This window comes from Castor canadensis, chromosome 17 (genome assembly GCF_047511655.1).
Source record: "Castor canadensis chromosome 17, mCasCan1.hap1v2, whole genome shotgun sequence".
Taxonomy (NCBI): Eukaryota; Metazoa; Chordata; class Mammalia; order Rodentia; family Castoridae; genus Castor; species Castor canadensis.
This window is the reverse complement of record NC_133402.1, coordinates 43901772-43922849: the sequence shown is the minus strand read 5'-3', so window position 1 is coordinate 43922849 and position 21078 is coordinate 43901772. Positions and strand designations below refer to the sequence as shown.

At 34.9% G+C, this 21078-nt stretch overlaps 1 protein-coding gene across 14 annotated transcripts in view; it reads right to left on the bottom strand.

Moving 5' to 3' along the window:
• Window positions 1-21078, bottom strand: part of Nktr (natural killer cell triggering receptor) — a 45442-nt gene that overhangs the window by 13241 nt on the left and 11123 nt on the right. For 3 of the 14 annotated variants that reach the window (XR_002213766.2, XM_020186238.2, XM_074060371.1), the window contains 8 exons: window positions 16789-16863; window positions 15917-16024; window positions 15206-15250; window positions 13387-13474; window positions 4587-4616; window positions 3830-3975; window positions 2683-2905; window positions 1769-1924 (listed from right to left, as the gene is read on the bottom strand). Coding sequence is in view for 11 of the 14 variants with exons in the window: in XM_020186238.2 (XP_020041827.2) it covers window positions 1769-1924; window positions 2683-2905; window positions 3830-3975; window positions 4587-4616; window positions 13387-13474; window positions 15206-15250; window positions 15917-16024; window positions 16789-16863 (871 nt within the window). In the remaining 3 variants the exon portion in view is untranslated. The other 11 variants (XM_020186239.2, XM_074060372.1, XM_074060373.1 and 8 more) reach the window with 11 other exon arrangements.

The window sequence follows — 21078 nt, the reverse complement described above, 5'->3', positions numbered from 1 at the left end:
AAATCACCAAGATTTAATTACAACTGGTCAGTATTGCAAGTGCTGTACATATCACCCATCTGCATAAAAATATATTTCAAAGATGAAAACTGAGAATTATCTCATTTTGTGAAATATCACATAAAACTGAGATACATAATATCTCAGTGCACCTAGCACATGCAAGGTCCTAGTTTCAAGTCCCAGTACTGCTAAAAAACAAAAATCATCTCATTGCAGATGCAGATGAACAGCATTAGCATTATCTGCATTAACAGGGAACACTAACTATGAATCCTAATTAAATGAAGTTAGTCTCCCTACCAAAAGAATTCCATTCTTCTCATTAGTAGACCTGTATTAAGAAAGAAATGATAACTTGGTTTTTATTATTATTTTATTTTGTTGACAAAATATTTGTGGAGGTGGTCATAGTGGTACACACCTGTAATTCCAGCACTTTGGAGGCTAAGGCAGGAGAATCAAGTTCAAGGCAGCACAGGCTACACAGTCTCAAAAAAAAAAAAAATTATGAAGGGCTGGGGTGTGCTCCTAACAGTGCATGCCTGGATTCAATCCCAGCACTCCACCCCCCCAATATAATGAACACAATGATAACCTTGTGAGGAGACCTCATCGTGAACAGGTACGCGCACAACTTCTCAACTTTCAAAGTAACTATTCATAGGAAACTTATGACAGCAGTCATTATGATAGTTCTATACATGCAATACATTCTTTTCTGGGGGGCCTCACTATATTGCCCAGGCTGGACTTGAATTCCTGGGCTCAAGTGATCTTCTCAAATTGTTGGGACATTCTTTTAATAATTCTAAATTTAAGGGCTGGTGGAGTGGCTCATGTGGTGGAGGTGCTTGCCTAGCAAATGTGAGTCCCTGAGTTCAAAAACTATGTCCCCCCACAAAAAATTCTAAATTTAAATCTAATACATAAAGGACATTAGACAGTATTTCCCGAGACCAAATCTAAAGCCACATATTAGCTTTTATAATGCAGAAAACCTATTACTGAGCAAGTTAGCAGTAACATATTTATGATACTAAATTTTATCTCTAATCACCACAGTTAATTTTGCAATATTAAAAATGAAACATGGCCAGGCACCAGTGGCTCATGCCTATAATCCTAGCTACTCAGGAGGATCACAGTTCAAAGCCGGTCTGGGCAAATAGTTCATGAGACCCTATCCTGAAAAAAACCTATCACAAAAAACAGGTGGTGGAGTGGCTCAAGTGTAGGCCCTGAGTTCAAGCCCCAGTACTGCAAAGTAAAAAATGAAATATGTTTCATCACTCAATTGGATCCAAAGAGTTTCAACTGACCTGATAAACTATTCTGGTAGGTAAAACCTCACCCCTTAATGGAAGGCCCAGAAGCTAGATCAGTAACAAAATCTTCCAGACCTCTAAAATGAACCTCTCCCCATGCTAGGCATGGTGCTGCACATCTGTAATCCCAGCTAAGACAGGAGGATGGCTAGTTTGAGACCAGCCTGGGCTACATAGCAAGACTCTATCTCAAAACAAAAAATAAAGAAAGAAAGAAAATAAAAAAATGTCTACCTTGGTCAACCTACCCAACCTCCTTTATCCACTGTAGGTGAATTCCAAAGGTGAGGTATATATTGTTCATGAATCTGGTACCTCTCACAGTAGCTTTCAATGGGCTGTGAACATGAGTCATGTTCAGGAAATGAGTGTGAAACTGCAGTGAGCTGATGGAATTGTCTGTCAGAGAGATAAAAACATAGGCTGCCCACCCTACTTACGGTTCAGGCTCCACAGTGACAATAGGCATATCTCTTCTTAGTAAAAATCGGTTCTCAGGTACTGGAGGAATCTCTTCTGGGCGGACAACAGGCTTTTCCCTTTTAGCATTTGATTCAACTGACCTTTTTTCACTGGTATCACTCCTCTCAGGGTGACTTTGAAAGAACAAACCAAGTCAAGAATTAACATGTGCAATGCTTTTGCTTATCATAATAAAAGTACATCAAACTAGATATTTAAATAACAGCAAAACTAACCATAGCTTAGAAGTCTCACTACAAAGGGTTAATTTTCACAGAGAACATCAGCCAGGCTACTAAAATTTTAACATGGAAACTGTCTAATGTTTTCTTTTTAAGAATTTCAAGGGCTGAATGCAGTGGTACATGCCTGCAATCCCAGCTACTTGGGAGGCAGACAGGAAGATCATAGTTTGAGGCCAACCCAGACACAAGTTACTGAGAACCTATCTCAAAAATAAGGCAGGCATGGTGGTGCATGCCTGTGGTCCCAGCTACTCAGGAGACAGGTGTAGGAAGATCAGAGTCCAAAAGTCAGCCCAGGAAAAAGTGTGAGACCTTATCTAAAAAACAAACCAAAAGCAAAAGGACTGGAGCACAGCTCAAGGGTAGAGTGCTTGCTCAGCAATTGTAAGCCCTAAAGTCAATCTCTAGTTACTAGTTACTGAGAGAAAAAAAAAATCTTATCACCTGAAAACACACGCAAATCTTGGACATGAAATGCCTCTGCTACTCCTAGACTCGATAGATTTGTTTAGTTGAAGTCCAAAACTGCTATCCTTTGGTAACAACATGTAATAAAACTGAGCTTACAGAATTATATGTACTTTTCCCATTTCAGGGTGTGTGTGGGTGTGTGTTAGGTAAAGACTACCTTGGTGTTTCACACTTACCTTTTGGGGCTCATTATACGTTTACTCCTCGGCTCTTCTGAACTGCTTGCTTCCTTTCGTCTCTTTTTAGAATGTTTAACTTTTGGCCTCCTCTTATGCTTCTTTCTTCTGCTTCTCTCATGTTCAATTTCACTTTCTGAAGATGATTCTGAAGAGGAAGAGGAATTGGAAGAGGAACCCGAGTCTTCTGAATGTGTTGGTTTCTTCCTTTTTTTCTCAAAAACTTTTAATAAATATTAACAAAATCATTAGTACTTCACACCAGTGCCTACCTTTAAGAGTAAAAAATGTGATTACTATCATAAAATATGCTTTATGTATAGAAAATTAAAAATGAAATTCAAATAAGCACTTTTTTCAAACTGATAATACAAATTGCAAAATTTCTAAAGTAACAAAGTCCTAACCTTATGAACCCTATATTTTAGGTGGGTCAAATTATGCCAGTAATTGCATAATATGGCAAGTGATAAATGCTAAGAGAGAAAATAAAGCAGAGTAAAGGGAATAGGGAGAGTGGGGGTAGTTTAAGATAACATTTGAGCAGAGACCTGAAGGAAGGGACAAGTCATACAGATATCTTAATTAAGAATCTGAACAGAGAGAATAGCTAGCACAAAGTCCCTGGGTGATTGGCATGTCTGAGTAAAGGTCAATGTGGCTGAAAGGCAGTAATTGAGAGGAAGAGGTCAGAAAAACTGCAAAGAGCCAAACTTTCCAGGGTCTTACAGACAGTTGACTGACTGAGAAGGAAACCTTTGGAGCAAGAGTGACACAGATATGAAATATGGTTTTAAGAGGATCACTTTGGTTGCTGTTAAGGATGGCAAGAGCCAAGAACATAAGCAAGGTGGGATACTGCTGCTGAGGAAAGATTACAGGAGAGCAAGGAGACACAGGCAAGTCAAACAGTTGTGAGGCTACTGCAATAATCCAGGAAGGGATGGTCTAGATCAGGCTGGCAGCGAGGGGAAAAATAACACAGGTAAGATTCAACAGAAACTGATGGACTGTATATAGGGCATGCTACAGAAGCATCAGAGCTACTGTTACACCACTCATACATACTTTTCCACTACTGCAACCTAAGAGGTATCTTTAGGTTATAGTCTGCAACCCAGCTACCTCCATCCCCAAAAGCTCTTACCATCTTTTGTTGATTTTGTGGCAAGCACCCCACAGTCAATGACTCGCACATCTGCATAAGGTCTGCTTGCAGCATCAGTTTTCAAATTTTCAATTTGTTCAATAACTTCAAAACCAGAAATAACCAGCCCAAAGACAACATGCACCCTGTCACAATATAAATTCAAGAAGAAAATTGGTTTGATGACAATTAAGCTAAGAACACTAAGAGACATTTGTTTTCTTGGGGAAGGGAGAGTTGATAGTTCTGGGATCTGAACTTGCTAGACAAGCACTGTACCACTTGAGCCATACTACCAGCCGGAGATAATGGTAATATATGACACGTCCACAAATCTGAAAATATAATCAAAGTTTTTCATTCCTATAAAGCAACTACATAGGAATGAGAACTTGAAATCTACTTCATAAAAGGAAACAATGTGGCCCAGTTTGGGCCTCGGTTTTGTGCCTTTATAACAATGGTTTCTAGCCATCTTAGGGCAAAGTGTGTGGTAAGTTAAGATTGCATCTGATATTGAGAAATCATCTTTACAGGGACACTCAAGACTCCATGGCTGAGAAGCCCATCCATGGGCACAGGTGAAAGACCCCTTCATGAGAGCCATGGGAATTTCACATGGCACCCTGTATCCCTCAAACTGTCTATGACAGAATAAAATCCAGAGTACCACTGAGGTTCACTCATGGTCAATCTGTCTTTAAGGCTGGCTACCCAAACAACTCCCCAAAACAGTAAGTAAGAACACAATGCTTACCCATCCAGGTGTGGAGCAGGTTTTGTAGTACTGTGTAATAAACATCAACACAAAGATGACGTCAAAAATGACATGTTCAGATGAAGAGAGCAGAAGGGTTTAAACACAGCATGTAGAGAACAAAGAAGTAAAGATAAAAAGATAGGGGAAAATGTTAAACATAATATACATCTAACCCAAGACCCAAAACAGCAATAGTAGCCTAACCAACTTACTGATTTAAAAAACCATTAGGATGAATTGCAAAATCATCTCTTAGCAATATATATATTCGAATATATAAAATAAGTTTTCATTTGAGTTATAGCCATAAATATATAGCATAAATACACACTAAAATTAAAGTTACTCTCAAATCCAAAAGAACAAAACCCAAAAATCCTCAAAATTCATTGGCATAATTAAACAAGGAAACACACCTATCACTTGCCCTATGGGAAGGAAAGTGTGATCAACACCTGCCCTACACACTTAACTGAGTTCTTCTATTTGCTATTTCTCATACTGTGTCAGTCTGCATCTTTGAGACAGGCAGATGGAGGAAGGCCTTGGGAGTCCTGTTCTCAGCACCTCCTGCCCTCTTCCTTCACCCAAGGTGAAGTTCTGCCACTCATAACAACTCTGAAAATGTGACAGGGAGGAAACTTGCAATCTGCCAAAAACTTCTGACAGTCAAGTCAGCAACGATGGGTAAACATTATAGACATCTTAAAATTCCCATGCCCCCCAAAACACTCAAATAGCTTCTTCTATAGTCACAAGCTGTCAGTCAGTCATTCTTAGGAAGTCTACGGGGTACATTTGGTTAAAATACTTTGAATCCAAACTGGTTCGCCCATAGCATTTTCACAGATCTTCACACTGTGTGAATTTCAGTACAAAAATTCAAAAGCAGATAACTAGACGCAGAATGATACACTACCAGCATCTCAATTTATAAGAATAAGAATTGGCATTTGAGAGATAGTAAAGGTCCCTGGATATCAGGCCATATTAAAGCAGTCAATTGAACTAGAGGTTCCCATATAAATTTTTATGTCCATTCTAAGACAAGTATATCAACAAAAACAATTTAAACTTTCACAACAATGCCAAAAACTTCACTGTACAAGAACTAGAATGCTTATACTTACATTAATAATATTCAGTTCTATAAAAGGACTACAGTCTTTAACTTAAAACAATTAGAATATGAACTTAGGTTTCAGAAATTTAAAGGAAATCTTGAGTTTTAAAATCACAAATCTCAATAATTTCTTAGAAGACTGAGGAGAAATTCAAAGACAGTGCAACCATAAAAATAAAACAGGCAACAAAAAGAAAGAAAACAACAACAACAAAAATATAGAAAAATGGTGGATGCAAATGTTCAAACCTTTAAACTTGCATCCAGAAACCACCTTGGACAGTTAACTTTAAAAGCAGAAATATGCTTCACATAATTAAAATTTTTACCAAAGCACACTTAAAATAAGAAGAAACCAGTACACAGGCTAGACAGATTCCTTTATGCAAAAGATGTAAAGAGTGCTTTCAACAAGGTGAAAATTTCCCACAACATAAGGAATCAGTCTCAAATATGTAGAAGTGAAAACAGTTACTGATAAGATACATTCTTCATCCTTCCTTGATTCTGACATTGGGGAAAGTATACAGATTTTTCTAGAACACACAAAGCCCAATTCAATCTGTCTTCATGGCTGACAGAGATGCAATATAAAGCACCTTTTGGCAAGTCTTTGGAGCAAATGGTGAGATCAAGCATTCTAGCTGACAATTGCTACTACTGACAAGTAGCAATATACTATGGGAGACTACTTGAGGATGGAGGAGGTTTCTTTATGGACCTTCAAGTTCAGGGTGGTGGTGGTGCTGTAGTTTGAACCCATGTCCTCACATGTGCTAAACACAGGTTCTACCTCTCAGCTACACTCTCAGTCCCAAGTCTGTTTTTAATTTAAAGACTGAAGAATAAACAAGCTTGGTCCTTTGTTGCAGTAGTGAAGAAAACAAATGAAGATAAGACTTAGTCTTTCTATTGAGGACAATTTTTTTTTTTAATGGTACTGGGGATTGAACTCAGGGCCTATCCTACCTGCCAGGCAAGCCACTTGAACCACACCCACAAGTCCTATCAACTTTTAATCTGCCCATAGTACCCAAACGGAAGTGAATAATGTATTTTATTTGCATCTGCAATTTAGGATGCAGAAATATAAAGTTGTACTTTAATTGGATTTGACTACATATTAAGAATATTGAAAATATTAAACAAAAAGAAGCCCACTGGGGTTCTAAGCCTCCATTCCAGGAGTACAAGTCCCAATGTAAAGCAAGTTTACAGCACTACATGAATAAACAGAGAACATTAGCTAAATGGGCTCACAAAAGGGCAGAGGGAAATGATTTGCTCAGTCATGCTTACTAAAATGGGCAAAGAGAGCTTATCCCACAAACTCTAAACTGTATTCTTCTTTCAAAACATAAAGAACTATGTAATGGTGACATACACTCAGTAAATTAAGACCTTATTCAAGATAGCCAAAGATAATCATAAATGTGCAGGTTTATGCATTTTTATTAAAACATGCCTAAGGGAAACAACCACAAAGAGCATTTCAAATTATTAAACCTTTCATATTTATACATTTCTATTTCCTCCTGTCACTTAGAGACACTGATAATCCCAGTTTCCCTATCCCCAAATCCACTTAAAAAAATATCTGTAGGGATCATTTAAACCTTATAAATCTTAGAAACTGAAAACTGTCACTGTTACTCCAAAGAACAATCTATACTTTTACACTATCATCAGAGAAGCTTTGGCCACTGAAATGAGATCTAAAATCTTAATATAAAATATAATCCCACTGTCACTGGAAGATGTATAGAAATAGTATAAATAAGGCATCGAACTTAAAATATATTTCCCAGGATTAGACATGAGCAATAAAACATACTTGTTTTACATGTATTGCTGCTATAGAGAACAAGCAGAACAGCTTTTTTTTTTTTCTTAAAATGTTTCAATGCATATAACAACAGGATTACAGAGATAAAGGCAAAGAAAGAAAGAGAGAGCCTTAGAGTAATGAGACATTACCTTTGGAGCGCACGGTGTAACACTCTTTCTGTAAATTTTACACAAAAATGGCAAGAAATAAATTGTAATACACTTTTAAGACAAGACTGAATTTATGTTTTAATATCAATATAACTTTGAAATTAAACACTATAGAATTTTATGCAAAGCAAGAAAGCTTTTAAAATGGAGGGCTCTAAATTTTCTTTCACATAGGGTATCTGTGTAGAGATGAGGTATGCTTAAGAAAAGCATTCTGTGGTTGGTGTAGGAATATGTTCAGGTCTTTAATACTCACACAGGGTGCCAATAATAGCTATTAACAAAACATTACATTTCCTTTCACAAATCCCAGAAACTAACTAAGACAACTAATATCTGCCTCAAAAAGAGAAGTATCTTGACTATGAACATAAATCTGAAAGTAGAAAGTAAAAATTTCACTGGAAAAAATTAAAATAATGCAAAACAGAATTTCAAGAAACTCACTTCAAATAGTTAAAGAACCTTCTATACCTAAAACCTTTCTTCAGTTACACACACAATAGCATACTTTCAGGAGCTAGTAAGTCAACATTTGGACTGTAGCTGCTGTTCACTCCCATTACATACTTTGAAATTGTCAAGTCACTGAACATCATAATAGTAAAATAATAAAGCAGCATAACTAGAATTTTAGGGATTTCCTCAGAAGATAAAAAGGGAAGAGAGATGAAAGTGTCAGAGTGTGCTGTCAAATCTTAATCATAGCATTTTATTTTCCTATTTAATCTCTGATCCTCCCACCCCAACCTTGTAAGAATATTTTATTAAAAAGAATGCACACTGTGATCAATTTTAACTGAAAATACCTTAAACATATTTATTATCACTCAGATCAAAAAACCCTATTATACCATGAACAAAATGTTTAATAAGGGTTTTGGACATGTAAAATCTTGAAATATTTTAAAAGCTTTAATTTTTGTAAAGGCAATGATACATGGATTAGTAAAAATAATGTGCAGTTTTCAACGAATGTTGTAAAAAAAAGTACTCTATGTGCAAAATAGTACAGAAGAGGGAAATAAAGATAACTTGCTTTTTTTTTTTTTTTTTGCGGTACTGGGGATAACTCCTAATTCAGCCTTTGACATACAATTTTTTCATTTTAACGCCTGAAACTATGACACTGTTACAAAAAAGTCATGAAACTACAGGACACAATTTATATTAGAGCCAAAATGGCCACCTTACAATGGTCTACATGTTCCAAACATCACCAAAATAGAAGAGTTTTATAAAATTCAGTACTAATATTAAAGTTATTCATATGAAACATGACTAGATACAAAATTCCTTCCATGTTGCTTTATGTATGTCACATAAATACTAAATAATATTAAGCCTAGAGGTTAGGGATGGCACTTGATATTCAGAGAAGTCAGTTTCAGGCTTCATGAACGTATTTGGTCATGAAATCTGAAGTTAACATATGAAGGTATTACTCTCCCTGCCTACTCCACCCCCCCAAAAAAAAGGAAAGAAAAGGCTAGACTTTCTCATACTATTAACACTAGCATTTATAAGTGGGTAGAAAGAAATATTTCTACCTCAAATCTACTTTTACTACCCAAAATGTCAACATAGCTTTATAATCCCCTTAACAGCAACTGCCCCTTACCTCCCCTTGCTATCTTATTCTTGAAATGATGAGTGTTCCTTTCTTCGTTAGGTTAAGGAACCATTCGAAAATCTGATTCCTAAGTGACACAAAACAGTATGTTCCCCCAACTTTGCCCTATTTATAACTGTTACAATATACCAAAGCTAGGGGTGTAGCTCAGTGGAAGAGTACTTGCCTAGCATTCACAAGGTCACAGGTTCGATCACCAGCACCGCAAAAAAAGAAAACTTTTGTTTAAAAGTCAAAGTCTGACTTTCCCATATTACCTTTTATACATATATTTTATAATTATCATGTCTACTGACAGTGGCCATTGACAGGGACTGTTCTACAAAACTCTCCAGGTCTTTGCTCCCTGGCTGTGATAGAAGGCCTGTACAGACTACTGTTCTAATGGCAGTTGCTGATCCTGATTTAGGAAAGATAAGTCCAAATGTGAAGCACCTTTCAGACTGGCGAAAACCAGGCAATTACAAGCATTTCCTTCAGGCAAGACAATGTTTGCACGTAAGTCATTCCACATACTCAGAAACTTATGCTCACCCTAGAAAACATGTTCTTCCTCTTATGACCACATTTTCATACCAAAATGTTTATTAGTTTATCTTTAAAATTAGGGAGTACTTCGTAAAAAAAAAAAAAAAAAAGGAAGATAAAATTCAAGGCACATAGGAAACAATCATGACTACTTTAGAGTCCTTTCCTAGAAAAATAACAAAAACTATGAACTATCTACCTAATCTTCTTAATCACTATTTTATGCAATGTTTTATCTTTTCAATGAATACATATAAAGACAATGAAAATTAGAGCCAAAATTATTATTATAAACAAAAAGAGAAAAAAATTTTCCCTCAATGAGATTTTATTTTGCAGCAAAATGCCTGCTGATTCTAAATACTTGGCTAAAATAAATTCAGAGCAGAGTGATTAATAAAATTATGTAGCTTCTAGTGTGCAGCATTCTTTTCCTGACTATGGATTGCTTCTGGACTACAAGTAAAGTTTCTACATGGACTTCATAAGACTTTTCTTCCTTCTTTGGCATTATCCATAGAATAAAGAACTTGTCCTAGATGATCTCTAAATGCCTTTCTACTCTACAAATGTAACTCTACAGCTTTTATTTTGTGTTTGTACTGCTGAGGATGGAACCCAGGGCATCATTCACACTAGACAAGCACTCTACTCCTGAGCTACACTCTCAGCTATAGCTTTTATTGTGGTTTCTCCTTATCTGGTTTAAAAAAATAATAATAATAAAACAAGCAAACACTGAGTAACTTGGTAACTTTGGTCCCAAGTCTTTGAATTCCTTCAAAAATGCCTCAGCGTGAACACACCACTGTGTCCTTAATTCATGAGATAGGGCCATACATCCCTTCCTTTGTATTTCTTCAGCAGTACTATTCCAAAAGAATCAGTTTCTTCTACATAAGCTCTCATAATCACAATCACTGTGACTAATATGGCAGCAGATATAAGTAGTTATTGTAAAAATTATAACTAGTTTTATAGAAGAAAATCTGATTTTTTTCACCATATATAATTATTCCAGTCAAAGAAGGCAATACATGCAAAATTGTTTTTAATAAAAATGATGTCTGCCTTAAGAAGGGGAATTGTTAAAGTGTAAGTAATAAAGACAATAGTTTTGCACAGAGCACAAGAATCCTTAAGGGACATTTTGTAAATATCCACACTACAGAACCAAATTTACTCCTTAGGGATTACAGAATCACAGATTTATAACATGAACTACAAGTATAATTTTGTAAAAATGTACTAAAAGCCCTTTATAAGGCCTACAAAATAAAAAGCAGTTCTTTTTATTTTACTATGCATTCTTACATTATTGCTTCTTTTTCAGATTTCAGAACTGCTGTTCAGAGTGCCACATGAGATGTGTGGTGAAAGGATAAAAGGTAAGGCTACCTCTGGGAAGCCATCAGTTAGCTTTGTGGCCACCACAATAATAATGTGTCTACACAACACAACTTGAATACAGTACACTAGACTCATTCACTACTTGTAACTCCAGAAAGATTTGGGTTTGCAAACTATAGTTTCAAAGATTTTTCTTTTATGGGCCACCATCTCCATTTTACCTATACTGTCCATAAATGTCAGGATACATTTAGTTTAGAAATATGAGCATTAGCTTGATTTTATCCTCAACTCAAGGAAACTTTTGTTTTCAGCCAGCATAAAGAAAGCACACAAGTACACAAATAAAAAAAAAGAGAGAGAGATAAGGATTTTGGGTGTGTGCACAAAAAACATTCAATTACTTTCAAGATTGCTTATTAATGCAAGCTCTTTTCCAAAAGTATACTTCAAACTAAATTTTTACCAAATTGAAAGAAATTTTTCTTCTGATCATAAGTTCATAGTCACCTTAGTGCCATCTACAGTTAATTATGAAAACAAGCTTAAAAATTTTACTTCCAGTTTATTGATTTCAAATTTTTCATTTAATCTTCCTCTTAAATCATAGTCCAATGGAAAATTAGGTCATGTGGAAAGCAGTAATGGCCTTTACTAAACATTCCTAGTAAAGACTCAAATAAGTACTAAATAACAAAAACAAGATACTCTAAATGCTTGGGAGGGAGAATCTCATATCCTGGATTTTAATTAATATCTGTAGATGTACCAGTTTTAACTCTAGCATTTATAACAAGCTAATCTCTCTGTAATGATGACAAGAAGCTGCTGCTACCTGATAAATCAAAATTTAAATGTAATGATGCAAAAAAGAAATCTAAAAGAAACTTTAGAGCCCTCAGATGGTACCTTCTTGACCAATGAATCATTAGTTTTTCATGTTCACAGTTCAGATAAGCTTAAAAATGGAAATGGGAAACCTCAGAGTAAACAGTGTCTGCATTAAGTCACTACAAAGAATTTTAAGAATATTCCTCTCTACTTTTTGTTGGCCCTCTAGAAGATTAAGAACAGAAAACTACTCCAGTAAAAAGGTGTGATAACTAATAACGTATAGGATCCAAACAAGATACAGGGACAACTGTCTTAGGCATAATCACCTTCATCAGCTTTCCATTTTTAGGACATTCTTAGGAACAGAATGCCCCTTATCTGAACGTCATCAGATTACTTTTCAAACAAACTTAAAATGCGAGATTTTTTTCTATGAATAATTACTCCTTTAGAGACAGGGAAGCGCCATTCATATTTATCCATTCAGAAAGATGTCAAAGGAAGCTTTTTCTGATAAACCATAAATATTTCCCTAACATACACAGCACAACTGAGATTTATGTCTAATCAAAAGCATTAAACCTTATACTCACAATATTTTATATGATGGTATTATAATAAATATAGGTTTTAGAGTGGCTTAGATAAGAATATAACTAAAAGTATGCCAAAGGTCTTATTTAGAATTTTCATATGACATAAGTAAGTTTTTGGTTGCGTATGCATGTACAACCATGCAAAGATGTTTGTGCACATTTAGCATTTTAAAATTTGCTGAGTGACAATCTCATTGCTTTTGGCAGAAATGGGTATCAACAGTAGGTTAATTCAATCATGTATAAAGATCTCACAACATGAATTTTTAAAAATGATGGCTCAATAGCAATTCACCTATTTCTATACCTCATCAGGAACTAATGGAAACCTCTCCCAAAACCGGCTCAAAGAGGAATATACAATGGTTTATTCAACCAACTGTTGTCTATGCTCAGTACATCTTTGTCCTATACTATGAAGAAGTTTTATGTTCTAATCTAGTTTTCATAAACTGAGCCGTAAAATTTGGTAGGGACCAAAGCCAATTTCTTTTCTCATTATGAGAGAATATTTTGGAAGTGACATTTTTTTAAGTCCCATTCTTCAAACGCAAGATACATGCCGAATGCTGAGGCAGTCATTAGGGATTACCAGTTACTATACACACTAGAAATTCATAATACAACCCAAGTCACCAGAATTTTAGCATTGAAGTTAGTTTAACTATACCATCTTTCCCATGAACAGCGCTTCTCTGTTTAGGAAAAACTCATCTCTGAATTATGCCTACTCACATGAAAAACTGGGAACCATTGGTATGTTTCCCTCGATTTGCCATTGACAAAAGGAACGCTCTGTCATGTTTGAGAATAAAGTTTTCATCTGTATGAAGAAAACACAGATTCGTCAGCCTCCAATTATGAGCTACTTTTAAAGTAATGTTCAAAAAATAAATAGAAAGCAAAGGATGAAATTCCTCTTGGGGTCAGTACAGATATTGACAATATTTAGAAAAAAAGTTCAACTATGAAATAACAAAAGCATAAAAGGCCAAAAGGTACTAATTAAAGCCTTGAGGAAAAGAACATATATTTAATACTTTATACAAACAGCCTTAGAACAGTCACTTTTAGTAGTAACATACTTTGGCTAAATGACATATAAAACTGTTAGCTTTCAGGGAAACTGGTAAATAAATTTTTAGAAAAATTTCTATAGTAAAGCTCATTTTCTCCAAATTTCCAATTAACCAGCCAAATGAACTATTCATGGGTGAAGTTCAATAATCTTCTCACACACTTAATTTTTATAAGGCAATTTTTATTGTTCAATTGAAGTGAAGCTAAAATACGAGAGCAAAAAAATCATGTATGTTATGTGTTAGGGACAGGTCTAAATTATGTTAAGTATGTGGACAATCAATAGGATCACAAAATTATCCAAAAGCAAGTTTTATTTAAAAAATTTTAATGGCAAAATACAATTTTACAATGCAAAAGTATCTGCCATAGGGAACAACTACAACTACCATAAGGTGACCTACAATATTAAGCTTAAATGATACACTGACAGAACCAGCTAAACAGCTTATTTCCTACAAGTTCAAAAGATAAAATATCATCAAGATCACTTGGAAATGATTTCATTCCAGCAGAAGTCTCTCTAAAACTAACTTAAATTTCCTTTTAACATTTATACAAATAAATCTTTCTTTAGAACAAATAGAAACACAGAAAACTTTAAAAAGTGATTGATTACCTTGGGAACAGGCTTCTGAAAAAGAGTAGTAATCCATTTTCTCCCAAAGGAAATATAAAAGACTATTATAACACTGAAGCTTTCACAGCATTAAAACCTAGTGATATTGGATCTCATTATGGTTCTCTACAACTGACTTTTCTAAGGCTTTTTGGGGCAAGTGCAATAGTTAGATGTATTCAAATGCTACTACTGTAGGAATAAAACATAATCATATAGTTCTAGTATACAAAAGAAAACATACAAACCTTTGAGAAAGGAGGGAATTCCATTTTATTCAAAGACATTGCTTGGTTTATGGGGGAAAAAAAACTCACAACTAGATTCTTTTCCCTAATGTAGAATTAACAGCCCGTTGGGAAAAGAAAAAAAATACAGATGCATGTATGAAATGACAAAGAATATTCCAGTGTTCAAGCAATACAGAAATCCAGCCACAACCTGACCCAGACTGTCCGTAGATTTATTAGGAGGGCACAAGGGGGCAGAGTTGGAGTTGGTGTTACTGAGCTTTGTTCTCTTACCTTTTCATTTTGCAAAAGACCACATTCTCTATAAACAAAAGAATATGTTGACAGTTTTAGGCAGGAAGATAGGAGCTTTCATGTATATAGTTGCCTAACCTCCATGCTGAAAGTCATGTTTAACCATAAAGTTAGCCTTAATTAATCTTGTCAATTAAAAGCTATATATTACACTATAATTTATCCCCAAATTCATGCAAATAATTTTCATGCAGCATTAGTTTCATGCAAAAAGTGAACTATAAGTACACCTCTTCTCATTAAAAGTATATGACCAAACTTCTTTTAATATCAGAGCTGAAATAAAAGACCATAAAATATTAGGCCTTACCTTTAAAATATCCACCATAAATTGATTCTCCACCTTTTCCATTACCTGCAAATAATAAGCTACCTTAAGCAATAATGAAAAATTTAAGCTTACTAATTAATACATTTAAGTTGTTATTTTTGTTTTGTTTTTTGGAGGCACAGTCTCACTACATAGCCCCAGGCTGACCTCGAACTATAAAACTCATGACCCCCCTGCCTGTGCCTCCTGAGTGCTAGAATTACAGCGTAAGCACCACTATGCCCAGCTATAAATTATTTTTGATGGTTTTAATTTGCTGAAGGAAACCCTGAACCCTGTAATTGCTGCAAATAGTATAATTCTAAGAGTCCTTACTTAACTTCATCTTTAGAAGATTACAATATATATCAAAAAATGATCTCTACAACCCACTTATTTCAGACAGCAATCATATAGACAAAGTTCTACAATAAATGCAATTAGACAGTACTTTGGTATTCACTATAAGGGACTTTATCAGGTAATTATAATATTGCTAAAATAAATTACATAAAAGCAAAATAAAATGTCATACATAGCACTTTACATTTTTATACATTCTGGATCTACAACATTCATTCATCTAACAACTATGCACTGACCACATAATATTTACATCATTCTGTGTCATGATCTTTATAGTTAAAAGTAATCGTGAGACAATTAAAAACTGATTGTTGGAGTTAGGAGAAATGTAACTTTTAGCTCTACCTTCACTGAAGTCCCCACCCTGAATCATAAAGTTTTTAACCACACGGTGGAATGTAGAACCTTTATAACATAACTTCTTCCCAGTTGTTTTCCCAAGGCCTTTCTCCCCTAGAGGGGAAAAAAAGAAATAAAGTTTAACTATAAACCCATCCTTCCATGAGAAGAAACCAAACACTCTTCAGTAAGAGATATAAAAGAGAGACACATGGCATGACAATTTAGCATGCACATTAACACATGAACCAAAGTAAGCAATACAAAGCAGTTTATGTTAAATTGCTTGGTACAGAAACAACTCTATATGCTACAGAAGATGAAACTGGAGATGATTATTTCTCTAAAGAATGGAATCAATAAGTTGATGCAAAGATTGTGTAAGTGTGTCCAAGCATGGCTTTTAAAATTTTAGTTTGCCATTTCTTATTTTAAACTAACATTATCGCCATTTTTGTACTTATTCAGAATATAAGTCCAATGATTTATGATAAAGAACTTCATTATGTTTTACTTTTTCACCTTCTAGCCCTAAATTTCTTGTGAAATTTGAAATGCTAAATTTATTCAAAATATTGAAATTTGTAAAATTCTACCAAGACAAATCAATTTCAAATGTCTGTAATTTTTATAGACCTCAATGCATAGAGAAGATTCCATTATATAGAAAGATTCTTACTTTCTTTTTCATTTCTTTCTCCCTTTTCCTCTTAAGAAATGCTTTCTTAATTCCATACAGAAGTCTGCATAAATATTTTAGAGCTGAAAAACCTCGCTTCATGGACCATTATATTTTCATGAAAATACTGACTGTGTTAAAGCAAAGTAAAACTGTAAGGTATGACTTCTTAAAGGAAATTATTTAAAAGTTCACTTACCTGAGCACAGGCAAAGGAAGTTTTTGCATGTTTTTGGACATATGTCTGAGAAGAGCTGAAACATAATACGACCAACTGAAATAAAACACAGGGGAAAAACAACAGTGAGCAAGTTGATTAAATATTCCACATTTTATACAGAGAAAGAAACAAATAAATAGAACAAATTTGAAGATCCCTTTATAGTTATTTTAATTATTAAATCTCTAATGGAAAAGAATTTAACTTGAAGTTATCAAATAATAAAAACTCCACTCTTTTTTTGTTCTTTGGTGGTGCTGGGGAGAAAATCCACCCACTCTATTAATTAGCATTACAAGTCACTTGCAGGCCAGGTAGCGCATGTCTGTAATTCCAGCTACTTAGGAAGTGGAGGTAGAAGGATCTCAGTTTGAGGCCAGCCTGAGTAAGTTGAGACCCTATCTCTTTAAGCAAGCCAGGTGTGGTGGTACATGCCTGTGATCCCAGCTACCATAGGAAGATCTCAGTCCAAGTCCTGACAGGGCTAAAGCAAAAGATCCTTCCTGAAAAGCAAACTGAAAGCAAAAGGCCTGGGGATGTGGCTAAAGCGGTAGAGCACTTGCCTAGCAAGTGTGAGCCCTGAGTTCCATTACAATAAAAAAAAAAAAAAAGACACATGCAGCCAAAGAGGTTCCAGCCCTAAAATTCTAGGATTTGAAGTGCAGTTTATATGAGCCTTATATATTAGCTCCCTTTTAGTACAGTCTCCTACCTATACTATTAGTGCACTTTTAAACTTTTAAAAAACTTTGTTTTGTCATTCTGGAGATTGAACCAAGGGGCTTCATGTATGCTAAGAAAGCACTCTACTGAGATACACCCCGAGCCCAAGAATACTCTGAATAATTATGTGATTTATATTCCCCCACCCCAATGATTGCTAGTCCATCATATAAGATAATCTATTCTGGCCAGTACAGTTAGAAGAAGGTTCTTCTATCTTGTGTATTCAGATTTCTTTCTTGATACAAGAACTGTTTGAAGCCAACTTCACCCAACTTAACAATCCTACCCTCTGAGAGCAGAAAGTGTGTTGGTTTCTCAGAAGCACCAATATTCACTCCAATAAACAGAGAATGAGCAAAAACAACTGCAACTTCAACTTAACAATGACACAGAGGAAGAGTTCACAAACTTTGGTCTCAGGACTCTTTTTTTTTTTTTTGTGGGATTGGGGTTTGATCAGGACTCTTTTAAACTCCTCCAAACTACTGAGCTTCTGTTCATATGAATTATAAAGCAAAACTCAGAAATTTTTACAACATGATACACCAGCTGTATTAGCTGTGTTAGCTGACAGGATAGTTATGTAATCTCTGGAAAATGTGACTACATACTCAGTAGAGAACAGGAGTGCAAATCCTCATTTTAGTGCTACTATAAAAAAGTTGACTTTATATACCTGCTGAAAGCATCTTATAATTACTCTCTTGAGTCCCTTTCCCCCTTATTCTACAAAAGATCCTGTTGGGCATTTTTATTTATTTTAAGAGACTCAAAGAATTAATCAAAACTAACTATGGACCAAGTATAAGTCATATTCAGTACAGACACAAAATGAGTTGATTTTGGCCCATGTATCACTAAGGTTTTATTTTTACCTACATCTGTCAGTTCCTTTGATGACAAAACAAAGTTATTGCATTACATGCCTCCTTAATGGAAAACAAGTGGAATCATGAATGACATCACAAGAGAAAACTTTCCTGTGTCAGCACTCTGAGCCTCTAGCTACAATGGAGCCAATTTTTAAAAGAATTTCAAAACTTTCATCATAAAGATGAAAGGAAGACTTTTTAGTAAGGCGCAATGTATACAAAGTCATGTCAGAATTTTTAAAGAATAAAGTATCAGTAATATTAAATATTAGTCTTTGTATTTACACAGAAACATTTCACCAGTGAAATGAAAGTACTTTAAGGCCAGGCACAGAGGCTCACATCTGTAATCAAAGCAACTCAGAAGGCAGGGTTCAGGAGAATCATGGTTCGAGGTCAGCCCAGGCAAAAAGTTAGCAAGACTCCATCTTAACAAAAAAGGCTGTCATTGCATCCTTGCAGGTGGAGTGCCTCGAGTGGTAGACTGCCTGCCTAGTAAGCGTGAGGCCCTGAGTTCAAACCCCAGTACCACCCAAAAAAAAAAAGCCTGTCATCCCAGCTACATGAGAGGCAAAGGCAGGAGGATCACCATCCAGACTGGCCTAGACAAAACCCAAGACCCTACCTGAAAAATAACCAACAGCAAAAAGGGATGGGAGCATGGCTGAAGTAGTAAAGCATTTGTTTAGCAAATGTGAGAACCCAAGTTCAAATCCCAGTATCTCCAAAAAGGGGAAAAAAAGTATTTTCATCAATACTCATAATTCCCTGAGAAATGGTCTGGTGAGTGTCAAGTTCAAAATCACCTACCTTTGCAGACAAAAACATTAGATCTTTGGGATTCCTGAAAGATGGATGCACTTCAGGATAAAAGGATATAATCAAAGCAATCAAAACAGGGCTTTTCTTGGGACTACAATAACCAACATCAAGTGTTCTTTCCAAAACCCACAATGCCTCAAAATAAAAGCTGGTGAAAATTTCACAGGTTTTTTAGTTTCTCCTTTATAGATGATTCGAAGTTGTATACATTCCAGTGGTTTAATACATTTGAAAATGTGATTGCATTCCCAGGTCTAATATTTAGAGACCAATTCCCAAGTCTAACTGCAATGATTAGAAATTTTAAAAATTCTCACATCTAATATTCTACTCTCTAACTTGGTGCAAAATTTTTCTATTAGAATTCTCAATCTCATGGTGCAAGACTTAGAGCTGAAGCTTCTTCCTCTATGACATTATGTTAAGACCAAGAAAAATCAAAACGAAACTGAATTGGTTTGACCTCAATTTCATGGTGCAAGGTTAAAAACACTGCCATACTGGAGAAATAATTAAAAATCCTAGAAAGAACAAATTAACCTAACTATACTTAGAAAGCATAACAAAGGCTAACTATGGATTTTTAGACATTGGTTGAGACTGCTTTATTAACTTTTTTTCTTTATGGTAGCTAAGCATTCACTATACCACTGAGATATATCCCCAGTCCTAAATTATTAATGCAACATGTCTGTATAAGTTCAATTTGAAGGATTTAAAAACAAAAAAGGTCAAAATTTATCAGAAAAGTAGAAATAAAAATGTTATGATTTCTATCTACAAAGAAGTAACACTTCAAAGCAAATCCTATACTGAAACATCACTACAGGGTATAGACCAGCAAATATTAACTTGAACTTAGCTCATTATCAAAACAAATAGTAGGTTTTCAACAAATATTTTAATTGAGCTGTTTTAATTTATAGAAAACATATATTTGACAATACTTTAATTCTGAAACTTGAAATACAAGATATTCTGAAAGTGTAGTCTTTAAAGAAAAAACAAGTCAGTGTGATTCATTCTACTTATTTTGAGTCATGGGAGGTATAAAGTCTGATTAAGAAACATTTTTTAAAAAAAACATCAAACTGTAGTTACAGAAAGGAAAAGACTGGGAACGAGTGTACAAAAAAAGAAGATTCTCTGGCCTCTGAACTGATGAGAAAATTAAGTATTACAGCAACCCCAACAATAAATGCCAGAGATTTACTATCTCCTGTAGTGAGTTAAGAACAATTGCTGATGCCTCTTTGGAAACTAATAACTCTTTTGAGTAAATAAGATCTAAGGAAAACTTATTACTTAACATTACTTAGAATTTAATAATTTAATGGGATTTAATAATCTTTTACAATCAGTCAATATCATTGATAATATTCTTTTACATATAAACATTTTTTCCCACAGAATTACTACTCATTCTAATAAATACACAGCTCTATAATGGTAAGACTAAAATCTGAAACTGGCTAGAGAAAGAATTAGCATGGTGTTTTAGGGGAAGAATGCATGACTAAATTAAAAAATAACACACAGCAACACTGGTTTCTAATCCTAATCCCGTATGCAGATCCTTAAAAATAAGAAAAGAAAGTCAAGATTGCCTGGGCCATGTCGTAGATCCTGATTTGGCCAGTAAGTGTCAGGAATAAAACCAGCAAGTACAAACATGATCAATATTGTTTCTTTGATCAATATTGTTTCTTGGTGTCGAGAACACTGAAAAAATGAGCACTGATTAGAAAAAATATTACGCTACAGAGGCAAAGAGAGCACACAGAGCAACTACATGCAAGGAATGAGGACAACAGTAAATGGGACAGATCGCACTGGTCAGCAGCAAAAT